The sequence below is a fragment of the Hesperophylax consimilis genome, chromosome 25 (genome assembly GCF_061612785.1).
Source record: "Hesperophylax consimilis isolate HC1 chromosome 25, BYU_Hcon_1.0, whole genome shotgun sequence".
In the NCBI taxonomy this organism is placed as follows: domain Eukaryota; kingdom Metazoa; phylum Arthropoda; class Insecta; order Trichoptera; family Limnephilidae; genus Hesperophylax; species Hesperophylax consimilis.
The window spans coordinates 5,285,167-5,304,236 of record NC_142860.1 but is presented as its reverse complement, the minus strand read 5'-3'; the positions used below and the strand labels follow the sequence as shown (position 1 = coordinate 5,304,236).

The following is a 19,070-nucleotide window of genomic DNA, read 5'->3' as shown; positions in this document are numbered from 1 at the left end:
GATCGCTGGCCACGGATAATATGAAATATTTTTAAATAAAACTTTTGATTTACCTTAATTACTATAAAAGGAAACTGACTGCATTTGGGAAATTTTTAGTTACGTAATATGAAAATTCGCTTTCGCTGTGTGGGACGACAGCCAGAATAATTTCTGTTGATGACATTTTATTATTTATTTTTTGGAATAACTTTATTGAGCAAAACCTCAAATTGTAATATTTAATTATTGAAGACAATATTAGCGATTTCTAAACGAAAATCTGATACAGAAAAAGATACGGTCACATCTAGGACTCGAACCCAGGACCCTTACCTTGCCGGGGCACCGCTCTACCACTGAGCTAATGGGACCCTATCCGCTTCGGTCACTTCACTTCATTTAAAAAAAAAATAAAAAAGATAGGTATATCTAAAAAAAGACGCTGTCTAGATTGCATTTAGTTCGGGTTGAATCTTGCGATCATACATAAAGACAGTTGCCAATAAAAATGTGCGGTGAAAAAATGAAGACATTGTTGATAGATCTTATTCGAAGTATGATACAGTTAAAAGATACATTTACTTGCTAATATCGGTTGTGGTTCTGTTTACGAGTGATGCGAACTCTGATTTGTTTTGAATTTGAGTGTCATTTTGAAAATTGCAACTGATGTATAAAGAATTCAGACAAACGATAAAGTACCTACCTTATTATTTTGTTTAATGATAAACTAATGTTTTTAAGACAAGGTTTTTTATTCAGAGCACAAAGGATAATAAATTATTATAAGCAATAATTAGTAAGATATACAAAGAATAAGCCGACGGAGCTCAGTGATCCAGAGCACCTGACCAGACATCAGAAGGTGCGGGTTCAATTCCCGTCGGCGGAGTTTATTTTTACTATTGTTTTAATTTGTATGGATATTTCAGGTGACTAATTATTGCTTATAATAATTTAAGTACCTACCTATAAATTAGTACATTTTCGTAAATATTTTTCTTTATGATTTTGCAGCAAGTATTGTCCTTGTTCTGATGTGTTCATCATCCTAAATTAATAAAATTTATTAGCACATGTTTGGATTTTAACCCGCAACCTCTGGATTTGTCTGGGATCTTAACTGTTATACCGTGAAGGTCCATCAAATTAAATAAAAAAAGGCTGTTGAATGCATTCAATATAATTCACAAGTTTGACAAATAAAAACAAATATTAACTGACAATACATTTTTTATTTCCCTCATTATGAATAAAAGGCATAAAAATAAGACATTATAAACCATAATATTATGGTTTATCGAGGGCTTATAGTCAAACAACGTTACCTACATATCTGGTAAAGCCCTCGATATGTAGATCTTTCTTCCTTACCTTAAAACAAGACAATTTTATCAAATTATTATTACAAGGATAGTTAAAAATACATTTAAATGCAGTATATGTGTACATATTTAGATGAATTAAATGGGAAGATAGGTTACTGAGATAACGCGCATGGTTGCATTGAACTGAGTCCAGTGGACAAACTGGCATATGCACAAATCATTATCGAGCAAAAACCAAATCTGATGGAGCTACTTTCCATTCACATGTACTCAAAAATCACTTATTATTTCAATAAATGTAATTATTCACAATGCTTTTCGAAAAATGTGTAAAACATGCAAAACAGCGAACGCAGAAACACATAAGAGTATGAAGGACAGACAGTACGTCGTATTCTACTATCTGCTCGCTCGTTTGTTTATCAAGACTGAGGGCAAAAGCGACCCACTACCTCCACTCCACCCACTCTGAGCATGACGTCGATAGAAGTATACTCATCGCTCGCCTGTAACGTCATACCTGCCGTGAAAATGCTCGTCCGTCAGTGGGCTGCTTTAAGCTCGCAACTGGTTGTTGCGAGGAGGCAAGAGAAACGAGGAGCGTTCTTAAAATATAGCCGTTTCACCCGTACACATATTCTTTGAGTGGCTATCTCTTTCTAATATGTTTCGTTCATTTGATGTTATTTGTAGCCATTTCATTCATTCACACAAATTCGTTGTGGCTATTCTTTACTCGTGGGTTTCGTTAATGGATTCAATCTGGAAACAGGAACATGCCATATAAGCAATACACTTGCTAGCGAGGTGTTCACCAAATGCTACCTTATAAACCATTTATAATACACATCATTCAATATGACTACTACGTAATATTTTTTGTGTGAAATTTTGTATCATAACTTTGCATATACGATTTGCAAGACATGTTTTGATGCCTTGTATTTATTATTAGAGTCAAACTCTCTTAAGAAGTTCCCACTTAGGAAGTTTTCATATTTAGAAGTTTTGTTTTTTCGGTCCTTCGAAAATTCCATACAAAAACTGCAATTTTTTTTTCTTCCCAGATAAGAAGTTTTGCAGCTAAACTGTTTTCCACTTAAGAAGTTTTTAAAGTTCGGCGGTGAATCCATCACAAACTAAAAAAGGGTAAAAAATATCCCTGAAAATGTCCCTTTTTGCCCAAAGTCATAAAATATATGACTTAGTTATTATTGAGAGGTTTTACAAGTTAGGCAGAAAAACTATCATAAACCAAAACCATGTGTCAAAACATCTAGGTACCTGAAATGAACCTTTTTTCAACACTCATAAAATGTACGACTTTGCTGAAGCAAATTATGTGAGTCTTAGAAAGTAGGTAAAGAAATTACATAAACATTATATTATATTGACATGTTTTAAAATAGATTTGTGTACTAGACACTTATGCAGATCAGTAACCTAATTTAAGTTAAAGTAATTGATAAAACTAAAAAGATAACCACATAATCATCTCAGAACCTCAGATCAGCAAACAAAACTACACAACCCTATGGCAACCTCTCTTTGTTACAAAATTGGCTGCAAATGTGATGTAGATATTTCTTAGTTTCTTAAAAATTGTAAAGAAAATATTAAAACAAAACTAGAATTCCAAACAGAATCAAAGTTAAAAAAAAATAGAAGATAATGTTGACATTTTATTTAAGTTTGATTTTCTTCTTTATTGTGAATACCACGCCACAGTACCAACTATTCGAAGCCAATGGGACTATGGCATCCACGACTGGGGTATTTTGTGAGGCTAGACGAAGTGAGGAACAGAAGGAGGTGGTGAAGAAATAGGTTGGGAATTACCTGGCTAGTCAGATCGGAATGCCAAACACGGCTAAAGCCATACAATTTTTTTTTTGATACTGACAATATTTACTACACTGGGTTCAGTACTGTCCTATACCGTGGTAAAATTTAATGTAATTTTAAAATTATTAACTTTTTACAGGGTTGACGTTTTTCTTTTTTTTTTTTTCACGCACTCGTGGTGCCAACGCCGCGAACTGAGAATTTGCATGGGGAACCCCTTCTTGCATTTAGGACAGTGCCAATCTGCTTCCACGGCATGCACTGTGTTCAGATGCTGCTCCAGATTTCTTTTGGAGTTGGTGCCGCTGCATTGAAACAAACATAAGCAACACTTGAAACTGATATACTGGAAAAGATTATGGACCATCTCCTGGGCTATTGAGAAGATGTAGCCATCATCCTTCTTGTCAACATCATACATTACGTTGAAAGTAGATAGATGAAATTTGGCAGTAGGATATACTATTTGCTGCAGACGAATATTTTCGCAGTTTTTATCCAGTTTCGTTTGATCTTCATACTTAATGAGGCCATCTGTTTTCAACTTTTTATCATCTATCGGCATTGCGAGATATCGCACATATCCTTGGCTCAGATGGCAAAAGTATTCTGTGTTGGTGTCGATTTCCTCCGCACATAAGGCAATGTCTTTTTCGAAAGCCGTCAACACGCTTAAGATGGAGATCTTCACGTTGCTCGGGTATAAACAATCGAGCAGTCCTAGTTTGTGTCTCAGTTGTTTCATGAAAGTCAGTATAAAAGTGATGGGAAAAGATTCTATGTTTTTAGTGAGTTGTTTATATTTAAGAGGCATTTTTTCAGATTTAACAGTTGGTTTATAATCTGATGCCAATTTGATTAGTTTAAATTCCGATGTGAAAATATTACTTCTAGTTATTTTAAAGTCAGGGAATTGAATATTAATTTCCATAAATGGCCAGTTAACGAGTTCTGCCATGTCATATCTTTGTGGGATGCAATAATTGGAGGGTCGTAAGTTGACCAGCTCGTTTGTGGAAGGATGGATGCTGGTGTAAAAGATAGAGTTAAGTTTACGATAAGGGCAAGATAGCTCAATGGAGATTTTTTCACTTTCAACCGTGTTATTTAATTCGCATTCAATTATTCTTCCGTCTACCGTTGCAATAACATAGTCTAGGTTTTCTTTCAAGTATTGAATCAAGCCTGTTTTCATGTCTTCTTGGTTCATAACTCGGTAATAACCCTTCCAGTTCTTTAGCAGGGTCTTGATGCAGAGGTAGACGATAGAGGTGACAATACTAGAGAGGTTTGTGATGTCCGTCTTGTAAATTTCAACATATATATTCCTCAAGTCGGCGTTCTGCATTCTGGTGATGACCTCCATTACATTGCTTTCCTTGAGATCTTTATTAACTGCGGCCAGTAATTTAGTCAGCATGATGTTTAATAAAACCTGCAATAGATTGAAACAATTCAATATTAAATCAAGAAAAACAGTTTTCATTTTAAAAAGAATTGACCTCTCACAACATTGCATCTCTGTTCACAAATGTGTATCCAAAATCTAAAGTACATAATTTTAAAAAGTGAACAGCTTTAACTTCAAATTGCAATTGCAAGAATTTTCATACCTGAACCAATATTTTTTCAATTTGTACATGTGTAGTATAGCCAAAATAAAACCAAATATGAATTCCCTACTTGTGACTTTACCTCTAATAAGATAGTGGTAAAGTTGCCGAATTCCGCTTTACACTTAAAACGCAATAAAAAAAATAAAAATAACACTTGTCTGTGAAGAAGAAGCCGCACAAGAAAAAGAGAAATTGTAAATCATAAGGGCCAGCACAAGGAGACTATCGTAATGTCTTGATAGAGGTTTGTCAGCTGTTGTAGCGCCAGCAGCAGGTGACCAGCAGTGGGTGATAGTAGTAGGCAGCAGTAGTAGATAGCAGTAAAGCATTTGTCGCAGGTGTCGTTCCAGTGGACTATTGGTTGAGATGAACTGAACTGTCATTTCTTGGTACATTCCATTTAAAGTGCATTCAGCGCGGGTCATTATGATTTCACAACATTTCGAGTGCCTACCGAAATGCAATAATTTGTTGTGATAAAGTACCTTATACACAGACATAGGAATTAATAGACGAGAAGATAATGGCGAGGGATAAAATCAACTGTTGAAGAACGAAGGGAGTGAAGCTGACTGTGATTCGTCAATAAATCAATCTGACAGTAAATAGGCATCTCGCATTATAATATCACCATTTACTTCTTAAAAGTAAAATCTGCTTTGGAATGAATAGACATTTTTACATGGGAGCGCAAATTACTCGCCACGTTATGAACAAATTTGCGAAGTCCAAATTCGGCAAAAAAATTCGGTTCATTTTAAGAGTCGAATATTTCGTTTAAGTATTTAGTTAAGACACTTTTATAAATGTTCATAATTTACTTCCCAGCAACCAACCAGCTTTGTGTTTCGCGTCCAGACGTTTCTCGATGTGATAGTAACAACTGATTCATATTATACGATGTGAATATGCTTAAAATAAAGTAAAATAATGCTTATATATGGAATGTAATACGACAATTGGGTTTATTGTCTTTTTCACATCTATTTTTACAAGTTTTCATAGTACAAGTCAACATTTTGCCGTGTTATTTCGTAAAATGAACCGATGATGCCTCGACCATAGTTCGCACGAGAATGATGACGTCACGTTTTCAAATTTCACTTGAGGCCATACGCGAGCACAGCCGGCTCCAATGGAACCGGTATGGGGAGTGGGGATAATACGCTTTTAATCACTTAGGGCAGGTCTACTAATATTCATATGTCTATGACCTTATATCAAAATGCAACAAATTGTTTGAGATTTTTCACAATTCTCCTAAAATTGCAAAGCGTACAAACTTTAATATTATACTAACTTACGAGAACGGATTTATTTTGTTTCATTCAGCCCCTTTGATTAATACATCATTTCATAACCTTATGCAATTCAAATAACCTGATATTATGATTTAAGTCATGTTTGGTCTAGTTTGCAAAACACATTCCATAAAAGATACATTAAGTTCCACTTTTTCAAAAACAAAGTTCTAAATTTCTCATGCGACCACCATCTTTTTCTTATTTGTTTCATCTGATGCTTGTCGTGAGTTGAGTTTGAAGGTTAGGAAATACGCATAGATTGTTAAAATTACCCAAACTAAGATCCTAATAACCTATTTTGTGCATGATTTTATATCTCCCTTAACGTAAATAGTTGTTTAATAAGAGTCAGAATTCAAGGAATTTATCGAAAAACATATATTTCTTGGAACTTTTATGGTGGTAATTGAAGATGTCATATTAAGACAAGATATCACATTGTAAAAATAATAGGGGGTAATGGAAAAATAAGATTGTGGTTGGTATCTATATTACGTTTTTTTTACAAACTGGTTCAAATTAATTAATTAATTAATTATTCAAAGATACATTTTTTCTCAATCAAAGTTATGTTTGAAGGTTGGGAAATGCACACAAATTAATAAAATAACCAAACCCTAAAAACCTAAATTGTGAATGTTTACTTTTAAACCCCTCACCTAAATAGTTGTCTGCATTCGATATAAGTTGTAATCAAGTGTTGTTTTTTTAAAGAGCCTTTGCATGCAGCGGAATTAGACAAGTTTACCAAAAATTGTTTTAAACATAAATGATATCGTCGTACAAAACAACAATTATTTGTTTGTATTTTTATGAAGACAAAAACTATTTAAACACAATTAATTTTACTGCATTATCAATATACAGTTTGGCTCGATTAGGTTATTTATTTATTTATTAATTTAAACACCCTGATGGGCTTTTACATGATACATATTTTACATCATTTACTGCATAATACAGTGACAACAGAAGGTTTTTATTTTTAAAACGTCAACATAAATATAACAATTTTTTTTAGGTTCACAACATATCTATAAGAAAACAACAAATATACGCAATCGCTCTTTAAATATGCTACATAAAAATGTCATTCAGGTATCTCTTGAACACAGGCAAACTTGTATTAAATATGTCGATATTTGAGGTGAATTTGTTTCCAACTGTGTGAAAGCAAGAAATAGGTGCATGTATATGGTAGTTAGTACAGAAGTTATTGTTGCAGAATAATATATTTTGCCTAGTTGCTCGAGCGGGTACTCTGAAATCTATGAGTTGCAGGAGTTCACAACAGTCTAGTTTGGAGTGAATAATCTTAAATAAAAACGTTAGGTAATTTATTTTTATACTTTTTTCTAGGGAATGTATTTTAAGTGTATTTAGTATTATCAATTAAAAGGTATTCTTCACAGAAGATAGTTGAAATGTTTTCGCAATAATTTGCTGGTAACTACCCTGATGTATGGAAGTGAGGCATGGAACTGGCAAAGAAAGGATGGAAGTAGAAAAATTATTAAAATACATCACACATAGTATTACACAAAGAGGTCAACCTCCTTCTAACTTGGACTTGTTTTTGCATGACTGTAAACAAACATCATCCTATCGCCAATGCGAACACATCGAAAAGGTAAAACAAATAAAGTACCTAGGAGTTAATTATTGATACATACTTACGATGGACTGAACACATTACTTTCATTACTAATAAACTAAAACGAGTCTTGCACCTAATCAAATCCATTAAAAACATTTTCCCACTAACAATACTCAGATCAATATATTTGGCACTGTGTCAATCCATTGCCACTTATGGAATATTAGCTTGGGGAAGCGCTACAAACACAACAATTGATCCAATTCAAAAAGTTCAAAAGGCAATAATAAAACTCATACTGCAAGTACCATTCTACACAGACTCAAACAAAATCTTCAAAACACTAGACGTCATGTCAGTAAGACAACTTTACGCCAAAACTGCTCTCCTACACCCCATTCATAATAATCCTCATATTACAAATCAACCAAAAGCCATAATAAAAACCAGGTCCTCAACAAATAAAACACTGAACATTCCGATAACACATACCACACACGGACAAAGACACTTTCAATACTACGCAAACAAACTTTTTAACAGTATGCCCATTACTTTGAAACAATTATTGACTACGAACACATCTACAAACTTTCTCAATAAACATATCGTAGCCTGGAAAAAAAATCAAGATATTCACTTTATTCAAAAGATTATAATTCCAAACCAAACATAAACAAAATATAATAAGTAAAATTAAATATTATACATGTTCTTCAAGAATTATCCAAAAATACATACACTCACATATAAATGTGTGTTTTCATGTTTCAATATATGTCTGTGAAAAAATAAAAATAATAACAATAACTTTCTACCACAACATATAAATACCTGTCACTCTTAATCTCAAACACGTTAACACCTCAGCACAGGTTCTCCTAGTGAGGTGTTCACATAACATACAAAATCACCCACACAGTTTTACCTATATCAACCTATGTTCTTTATTTTTATACCTTTTTTTCTGTACTTTTTTCTCTGTACTATAACATAAACCACTGTAATCATTTGTAAAATGTGTATTCAAGAATAGACATAAATAAATAAATAAAAATAAAGATTGAATGAGATCCCTGAGAATAGATGAAGATAAGATGATCGTGTGAGGAATGTGGAGATCTGCAAAGAGTGCAAGGCTGATGTAAGCGTAATGAGTAAGATCAAGAAAGGGACGCTTAGATGGTTTGGGCATGTAGAGTGAATGAGCGAACAAAGGAGTGTAAGGAGAATATACAATGCAAATGTGAATGGTAGCAGAAGTCGGGGACGCCCGAGGAAGACATGGCACGACCAAGTGAATCAAATACTTGAGTCGGGCCATGTCAAGAGTCAGAATAATAGAAGAGTATGTATGAGACGATGTATGAATGTGAATGAGGTAACGAGTGTGTGCCAAGACCGAGTTGTTTGGCGGTCCGTCCTCTCTGCCTACCCCTGCGGGGAAACGGCGTGATGGTTAGTTAGTTACTTTCGGACTGGAAGATTAACGGCAAAGTGTGTAAAAATGTACAGTAAGGAAGGTAATAGAATATTACAGTAAATATTTATGATTTAATGCTTAAATTCATAAGCGAATAAATCCAGCACAAATTTAAAGTAGTGAAACATGAAAAACTCACCAAACTGGCAGACCATTGAAAACAATTTTGGATTGTTTCGATTGTTTGTAGCTGTTGGTAGCTGTCAATTTGAAGTTCACTTCGCGCATAGACATAGACACATAAATAAACCACTCGCCATAGCCATGACTTTGCGCATAGACATAAATAAACCACTCCGTATAGAGTTCGCGTCTGTTGTCAGAAATCAGAAGTTGATATGTCCCTAGGTATGTACGTATGTACGTGACTTGAATTCACAGAACGACCAAATTGAACACGTGCGCTCGCATATGTTCTCCGTAATTTTACACGCAGATGGAGGCGGCAGTTCGTATTATTAGACTTAAAAAAATAGTTGTATAGATTGGCCGGCAACCGTCATAAAAAAATAAAAAGCCAACCTAGGAATATATCTATTAGTCCGCAGATTTGGCTCTAGATCCTCATAAAGTTACAAATCTGAAATGGGACCCTAGGGCAATAAAACCTTCGGCCAAGGCTGGGCTATATTGCGAATATTTGAAGGTCGTATTGTAAAAACGTAATTTTAAAATATTAAACAATAATTATAAATCTAGATATAAGAGTGTAATTGTCAACTAAGATAAAGAATTTAATTGCAACCAGATATCAATTAAGTGTATGTATGCATAATATGAAGATACCTAATATAAATTAAGATTTTGAATATTGAGTGAATCGGAGGATCAGAATCAGCCAGCCAGCAACTCCCCCCCCTTGAAGCGGTCGCCGAGGCTCTTACCGTAACCCCGCGAATTTCCGCCCAGGAAGCCAGAGTGGTCGCCAGACTTCCGCTGCCCTCTCAGGAGTCGCTGCCTGCCGACTCCGCCCTTCGGAGCCTTGGCCCAGGCTGAACTGCGAGTGACCACCCTACTCTCGAGAATTCGCTGATTCCGCCCATCGGAACCAGCCCAAGTTGCCGCGTGTGTTATCAGTGAAAAGTGCGAATGTGGAGATCCACGGTTCCAGAATCATTGTAAAAGGAAGTGCCTGAACAATTTTGTATGTTTATTTTGTAAAGCGACCCAACTCTTTAGAGACATTGAATGAACAATAAATTAGAATTAAGAAAAGGGACAGTTAATTTAAAGAATTACAAATTACGAATAGTATTAAGCCTAGATTAAGACTAACCCTCAACCTCATACACTTTTTTTAATAAATGTTTAAAAATTTTGTAACTACGTAACTTCTTTTTTTTTTACTCGTTCCTTCTTTTCTTTTACATGCATAGTGTTAATATTAGACTCCCCTAAGTAAAATTGTAACAAATGGATGATATGCCCAAGATTTTTATTTCCTTAATAAATATTTTTCTCCCCTAGATCTAGGGAATGTTTCCCTAGACATTACATCACTGGTTGTCAGCGTTGTCAGGTTGTTAGTGGGAAAATAGGTGGGGGTTGAAAAATTTGGTAGATTGGTAACAAAAATCTGTGTGTTTTCAAATGGCTTTATTGGAGCTAGTTGTTATTTATCATAAATTTTTACACTGCAAACAGCGACTATATTATGTGGATATTAAAATGGAATATTTTCACAAACTATGAATACCGTTAAAAATGCGTGGAAGATTTATTTTCAGATTCTGATAATTGTACTGAAAATGTGAAATTCATTATTATGGATTTTAAAAACAGCCATTCCCACCGTTAAGAATCGTTTGAAACGATTCCATCTGGCTACAACGGCTACAACGACATTATAGCCAATTATAGCGTAGAAACTACCACTGGCTGGTAAGACGGCTGCAGAGAGGCTGTGAATGATTTATTTATGGCTGTCATCAACGCCATCGAATTCACGAATAAAAACAAACATGTCGTTTGGAAAATGGCACATTACAGAAAAAAATATTCGTCAAAATAGGCGAGATTATTTCGAAATTTTATTCGACATTTACTTGAATGTTTCGAAAATACTTCACTAATTCGCAACGTATCGCTGTAGTCTTCATGTCTATTATTTATGGTACAACCCACTGCCGTCTCCTGGTACAACCAGTAGAACCAGTACAACGAGTACAACCAAACTTTGAGCTGTCAGTTTTTATATGTTTTTTATCGACGCTTGTTGCCGCTTTATTTCCATTATCTTTACATTTATTCACTATAAAAAAATTATTCCAATACATTTTATAATATTTTCATAGTTTGGTAATAGTTAAATAGCATGAGTTTGCCCGAAGATGGTTTGGAAGAAAATATTGCTGTGGTATACTTTACTGCCGAAGAGATTGAACTTCAGAAAACACGTTAGTAATTTTAAATGAAAGTATATTGTATTCTTTGTACTAATTAACTAACCACCTAGCCGTTTCAGACAGGATAGACAGCCAGCAACACTGTCTTGACAGACGTTCCTTCCATCGTTCACATTCTGACATCGTCTCTTCATGTCGGAAAAATATGAGTATCTTCTGTTATTCTGAGACGACCCGACATAATATGTAAAACATGTGTTAAAGATTTAATATAGTTTTCATTATGTAGATCCATAGTTTATTAGAAAAAAAAACATAGATACATTAGATAAATAAGAAAAGTAAGAAAAAATGCATCCCACTTATACATAAAATAAAATAAATACATGAGATTGAAGAATCCATAAACAAGTTGATGGTGTAAATATACAGAAAATAGGGACACGATTAATTGGCACTTTTTATAGAAAAATCAGTTATAGTATAATATACTTTATTTAACCTTTACACTTTATACCGTATATTATACTTTAAACTTTATGCTGTATACTTTATACCTTATACTTTTAATTTTATATTTATGTTAATAGCACATATTGTTCCGTTTATATTTAAATAAATAAATATAACGATAAAATAAAATTTGAATATCTTCCTCATGCCATGTTTTGACACAATAATATTACAATAGTTTTTAAACCCAAACTAACAACCTGAGAACCTATTTTAGGGTCACAGGTTCATATTTTGGTTTAAATAAGAGAAGAAAAATCATACCTTAAAACTTTGGCATCAATAACATTGGCCGCCATGTAACAATCGGTTTTCATTTTAACGCAATAACTTTTCCATTTCCGGAAACTGAAATACTTACTTCTAATTATTATCTCAGTATTTTTAGAATATAATGTGGATACTAAGCTTGTCCCTATTTTCTGTTTATTTAACACACATTTGGTATGAGGACTCTTGGAGACTTGTATTTACAAATCCCTTTCTAAATTCTGCCTCACTATGTCACCCAACCGGTCACAATAAGAACTGTCTGTTGTAAGGTTTAAGTTGTTACAAAGAATGTATTCTCTTGTTCCAGATACTAGGATAACAGTCCTCGGGGAGTTGCTTAAACGAATCAGACACGGAGGCGAGGACAACTACGTGGTCTGTATCACTGAATTGCCAGATGAGAGGTACATAGACATTTACAGCGAAGTGTTTGCGGAGGACATTTGCAAACACAGCCAGCTGGACATTTCCATCATCCTCTCCTGCATCAAGAGTGTCATGATCAGCTGGAAACACTACTTCAAAGATTCAGACTTGCCCTCCGTTCAAGAGAAACTCCAACGCCACATCACCAAGAATGTAAATCACCTCCTGACACTTAAAGATCAAACCATCCAATATATGGAAGATAGCGACCCCAACAGAATCATAGCTCAAGTCACATGCCCGGTTAGAAAATACAAAACTTTCTTTTACCAGGTGATCACTCCCGATAATGATATCATTAATGATAAAAATTACGTTTGTCAAGATACAAAAAGGTCATCCGTGTTCATTTCTTCAAAAGACATCATCAACTGGCCAAACATCGCCGTGTCGGTTGTGTTTAGCAACTTTCACCTGGTCCACTGCAACTTGCCACAGTCCAAGTTTGAGCTGATCAAGTTCAGGGCCGATTACAGGCCGATCGCTAAAGAACGCTGCACAGATGTTCGATACAAATTTCTCGCTGAAGATCGGAGAACGCTCAACGCTAAAGTCGTTGCTGACTATATAGACCATGTCAAACAGTATGTACGCATGAATCCACACATTCGCATCGGCAAAAAGGTGGATTTGTTGAGCATCCTGACGGAGTTAAAGCAAGACATGGAAATATGTACGGATTCTATCGATACGGAGACGGAATATTACGCTCCAACGAGTAAATACTCGTACGTGCGTTATCTAGGACAGCCCGATGGGGGCGAAGCGGACCAACCGTCTATAACCGTTGAGGATCAACTAAAGGTCGTCGAGAATAAGACTAATATACGAATGAAAGAAACGGTTAGCCCTGTCACAAAGTTTACCGTCAAGAAGTTTGACCTGAATTTTGAATTGTTGGACAATAACAAATACAAGTTTGCCACTGAAGATGAGACTATTCCCGCGCTGCGAACCTGTCTCTCGTATGAATGTCTGATTTGTAGCAAGACATTCTCGAGCATGACCGCAACGGAAGAAGTAGGAAAACATATAGTTCACGCACACGGTCCCGAACCCGACTGGCTGTGCGTTAAGTGCGGGAAATGGTATACTACCAGGAAATTGTCCTGTGAACGATGGAGTCACTCGTGCCCCAGTAAAAAGAACAAAAAGAAGAAAGATTTGTAATGTGAGACAATATAATTTTTTTAAATGTAAATACATATTTGTATAATATCTAAGAGAAAGAGTCTGCCAGATCAGATTAAGTTAGAATAACTACTGAAAAATATAATTATTGTAATAAAGCAGTTGTGTACAAACTACTTTTGAAAATCCACTAGATTCTTACAAATTCAACAATCCAGATGTCTAAAACTATATGGGTCAGAAAATTTTCAAAATAAGGACACATTACCATTTTTTTTTAGCTTTATTTTATTTTCCATTGACCATCACTATGCAAAATATAATAATTATAGTGAATACATTTCAAAGTTGTCTTTAATTTTTTTGTTTGTTTTTTTAAATACTGTACGTAATTAGAATATTCGGCTAATAATACATTTCTCCAAATAAAGCCTTACGGGTCAAGTGTTTAGGGGTTTTTTGCACTAATTTTCTTAATGTTTATAGAAAATTAGTGCAAAAAATAGTGACAATGACAATGACTGAATATATACATTTTGAATGTAATATTTACCTACGTGTAACAGCGTTTTTAGAATTTTGTATTTGACCCATTTATTATATCAACATACTTAGCATGCACAAGGAAAGCACCGTAATGAATTTTTTTTTGTTTTTATTTCAGTAAATAATGTCGATTTTAATCATCTGATAAGTCGGCAGTATTAGCAAAAAGCAGGACAAAAATTATTCTAGGTCAACCGTAAAATGCCACCGCTTTTGAATATTCTAAAAATATTCAATTATTCATCTATCTATATAAATAAAGATGAAATGTTCGTTTGTTCGAAATCTTAAATCTCCAAAAGTTCTTCATCAATTGCTTTGAAATTTTTACACAAAGTTGCATTCGAATACGCGTGTGTTTTTATTTACCTATAGTATAGTTAGCAGTCCACAATGGAGTGCTGGTACCTACCCTGATGTATGGAAGTGAGGCATGGAACTGGCAAAGAAAAGATGAAATTAGATTGAATGCTGTTGAAATGAGATCCCTGAGGCGTATGTGTGGTAAAACCATGTATGATCGTGTGAGGAATGTGGATATCCGCAAAGAGTGCAAGGCTGATGTAAGCGTAATGAGTAAGATCAAGAAAGGGACGCTTAGATGGTTTGGGCATGTAGAGCGAATGAGCGAAGAAAGGAGTGTAAGGAGAATATACGATGCAAATGTGAATGGTAGCAGAAGTCGGGGACGCCCGAGGAAGACATGGCACGACCAAGTGAATCAGATACTTGAGTCGGGCCATGTCAAGAGTCAGAACAATAGAAGAGTATGTATGAGACAATCAATGAATGTGAATGAGGCAAGGAGTGTGTGCCAAGACCGAGTTGTTTGGCGGTCCGTCCTCTCTGCCTACCCTTGCGGAGAAACGGTGTGATTGTTAGTTAGTTAGTTAGTTTATATAGTCATCAAAAACTGCGTCATCTATTGGACTTAAAAGCGACATGCGCTATCTATCTGCATAGACAGACTGAGCAAGGACTGACCACAGCAAGGCGTGGCGGGGTAGATCTAGTTCTAAAAAATATTACCCAGAAAACCTGTGTAATTTATTTATAAAGGATATTAAGGGCAGCATTCAAAATCATTATCGTAAAATAGAATGGAAACCATTGAATATTTTGATCAAAGAACCCAGAAATGGCAGAAGGCTATTAATTGAGAAATAATATCGAAATACATTTATTACTTAATTTGAGGTATTAAATATGTTAGTTAAGTAAGTTGCTGAGTTGGTATTGTGTTTGAGTCCCACCCATGTGTCGTGAGTTTGGTTCCTCGGCTGGCTAAGACCTTCATCGAGACAAAAGTGACATTTTCCGTTTACTTTGGCGTTAGTAGGAGATTTTAAAATTATTAACAGGCTATTCGTAACCTGGGAATGTTTTCATTCTTTAAAAAATGATGTATTTACTGCCAGTAATGGGTTTCTTCAAATTTAATTGGTTTTTAATTTTTGATCATATAAGTTTTTATATGAAATGTGAACTCAGAAGTGGGGATTTGGGATCACAGGGTGGGCCTGTCTATAAAAACATAGTTTTGAGATAAGTGCAAGTAAAGTTTAGATTGCTCATATGCCCAACTGATATGACCAACTGTATCTCTTAAATGGCTGTATGTATGGGTAGAACTTTGTGTCACTAATAAATATGATTATGCCATTACCGAAACCAAGCTTAAATCAAAACACTAGTTTTTGTATTTAGGCCCCTGTAATCCTAAGCCCCCAAAGGATCTTTAAAAGTTCGTTCACTTAATCATTTCAACATCGTATACGTATATTATAATGCCGGCGCCAGACATGTGTTCAAATAAGTGAACACTTATTTGAAGACTTTGCTCACACATTTGGTCACTTATGTGTGTCTCTGCCAGATATGTGTTCAAAGATTTGATCACTTCTTTGAGCTCACAGTTTTCAAATAGACCTCACATAACATGGACGACGATTTGGTCGACACAGTTTGCTTATATTATTTATGTCCTAGTAATTATATATTACACGTGCAAATAAATAAACAAAAACAGCCAAAACGATTAGCGATTCTCATCACGATTCCGAAATTTCAGCCTGTTCGATTCCATAGAGCCAGAAAAAATGGCTTTTAATGTTCGAAACCAAGTCTGTTAAAGTGCCCATAGTAATGATAAATTTTCCAGAAATGCTACCTTATGCAGATTTTGAGACTGATTTCGATTTGGACAATGATTCTTATAACGATTCCGAATTTTCAGCCTGTTCGATACCATATAGAGAGAAAAATTGACTTTTAAAGTTCGAACTCAAGTCTGAAATCAGTGCCCATAGAAATGATGAATTTTCCTAAAATGAAACTTTATGCATATTTTGTGACTTTTTAAATTTTAACCATTATTCTTATAACGATTCTAAATTTTCAAATTGAATAATAAATAAATAAGCGCTACTGGGCTTCCCGCAGTGTGGCAGGCATGCAAACATTTTGACTTTGATTCCTTTGATGTGCGCCAAAGAAACCGACACGGAACGGCAAAGCGCACTTAAGTGCGCAAATAAGTGAACACAGTATCAAATGCCCGTGCCACACATGTGAACACTTATGTGAACACTTCTTTGAACACATGTCTGGCGCCGGCATTATAGAAATATAAGACGAGACCTTTCCACAACCGTGAGAAGGGTCCTTTGATGGATGGAGCCATGATGAAGCGTCGAGAGAATAATGTTGGTAGTGAACGAAATAATAACTTACATACAGGTAATCTGTACAATATACAGCCATAGGGAAACCCTATGAAAATTGTCAAACGAAACAAAATTATTATTATTATATTTTCGAAAGAAGCAAACACTTTAGGGTGAGACATTATATATTAATTGAAAAAACACACTTTGTAATACACCACTTTTTATTTGAATTAATAATGACAGCCAACCGGGTTTTGCTTATCTCAAGCTTCATCAGGGCTTATTATATTAACTCAGTTGACTCAAGGTTTATTAACAGTTAATATAATAAGCCCTGTTAAGCTTGAGATAAGCAAAACCCGGTTGGCTGTCATTATTAATTCAAATAAAAAGTGGTGTATTACAAAGTGTGTTTTTTCAATTAATATATTATTATTATTCTCAAAATTATTACGTTCTTGAACATTTAAAAGGACGAGCCGATGTCAGTGTAAGTTATTGTGAAAAGAATGACTAATGAAAAGAGGTTGTTGTTTTCTTTGACTTTCTCTGTATTTTAAATTATTTTTGATAATACATAATAGTGAAATTATTATGAATAAAATTCTTAAATTTCAAATTTTAACTTTCTTTAGCCGAGTGGGCCGTAATCATAGAATAAAGAAGATCACAAGAAATATGATTTGGGAGTATTCTGTGATCTAAAAATCTGACCATTCTTTGCATAAATTTCAAAAACAGTTTAAAATTATGAAAATTTTATTTTAATCAAACGCAATGGCGATATACAATGGCATGAAGTGTAATGGCCACTACACACAATCATGTTTACCGTCCAATTTGCATGAGATTTGAGGAATTAATAATGGAACATGTTTATTTTATTTATTTTTTTATTTTTTATTTATTATATTTATTATATAAGTACATTTTTGTTTATTTGTTACAATATATGATCACTATTTCAGGACCCCTCTTCCATAGAAGCATTAGCTTGTGGCTGGAAGAGGAGTGTACATTGTTTTATTACAATAAGTAAGTAATTAAAAATTAAATGATTTTAAACTTATTTGAAGTGAGTTATTCTTAAGATTAATTCAATTGGAAACATTTTTATTTTTTGTAAGTTTGTCTTTAAAATATTTTTTCACAATGTTTATTATTTGGATGTTATCATTAATGTTTCTAATTTCTTCAGGTAGTCGATTGAAAAAAATTCTTGCCCGGTAAGTGTAATAATTTTGTGCAAAGGAAGTGTTTAATTTTGGGCATGGAAAAATATATTTAAGTCTAGTACGGTTTTCAGTTAGAAATTGATACTGTAATGTGTAGCCACTATGGACAAACTGCAAATTGAGTCAAGCCTCAAGTCACATGCAAATTGGACGGTAAACTTGATCGTATGTAGCGGCCATAGAAGATATAGAGCATTTGCTAAATATGCTAGAACTAAAATATTCTAGGTCGGTGACGATGTTAGTTTAAGGCGTTTCTAGTTGTGTCTATTTAGTGGCCGTAATATATATTTTTAAAGTGGACAACATGTGACCAAATATGAATACGAATAAGAAATAGGTAACTGAAGTAGGTAACAATATTATTAAATAGTGTGTCAACCTTAAAGTATCGCAAATAAACAGAAAAAAGGATGGCGCTGTAATCGTTTAAATTGATTTCAAAGCGTCCCAACTACTCCCAACCACCTGGAGCCAGTGAGACTATAACATCTCTAATTGGGATATGTTGTGAGGCTGAAGGTAGTATAGAGAAGGAGACGGGGAAGAGGAAGGTAGGGATATACCTGGCTATTCAGATCTGGTCACCAAACATGGCTAACGCCATTTCAAGCAACATTTCAGTATTGATTGGTGGTCCTACACAAGGGCGATACTGAGAGTATCTTCCTCTCTGGAAGGTGCCGCAAAAATAACGTTTATAATTTTTTTAATGATTAAATCGTGAAACAATACATACTAATCAAATAAAATTTACTTTCGTATGTCGGGATTTGA

General features: G+C 34.5%; 2 protein-coding genes across 2 annotated transcripts; one reads left to right on the top strand and one right to left on the bottom strand.

Moving 5' to 3' along the window:
• Positions 1-1,207: 1,207 nt before the first annotated feature.
• Positions 1,208-9,410, bottom strand: LOC149411466 (uncharacterized). Its single transcript, XM_089646744.1, has 2 exons — positions 9,295-9,410; positions 1,208-4,590 (listed from the first exon to the last, which is right to left on the bottom strand). Exon 2 carries the CDS (start codon positions 4,573-4,575, stop codon positions 3,289-3,291), a length of 1,287 nt encoding a protein of 428 aa, XP_089502870.1. The 5' UTR covers positions 4,576-4,590; positions 9,295-9,410; the 3' UTR covers positions 1,208-3,288.
• A 1,901-nt stretch (positions 9,411-11,311) lies between these two features.
• Positions 11,312-14,151, top strand: LOC149411465 (uncharacterized). Its single transcript, XM_089646843.1, has 2 exons — positions 11,312-11,551; positions 12,594-14,151. The coding sequence occupies exons 1-2, from the start codon at positions 11,470-11,472 to the stop codon at positions 13,880-13,882; spliced, it is 1,371 nt and encodes a 456-aa protein (XP_089502969.1). The 5' UTR covers positions 11,312-11,469; the 3' UTR covers positions 13,883-14,151.
• The last annotated feature ends 4,919 nt before the right edge of the window (positions 14,152-19,070 follow it).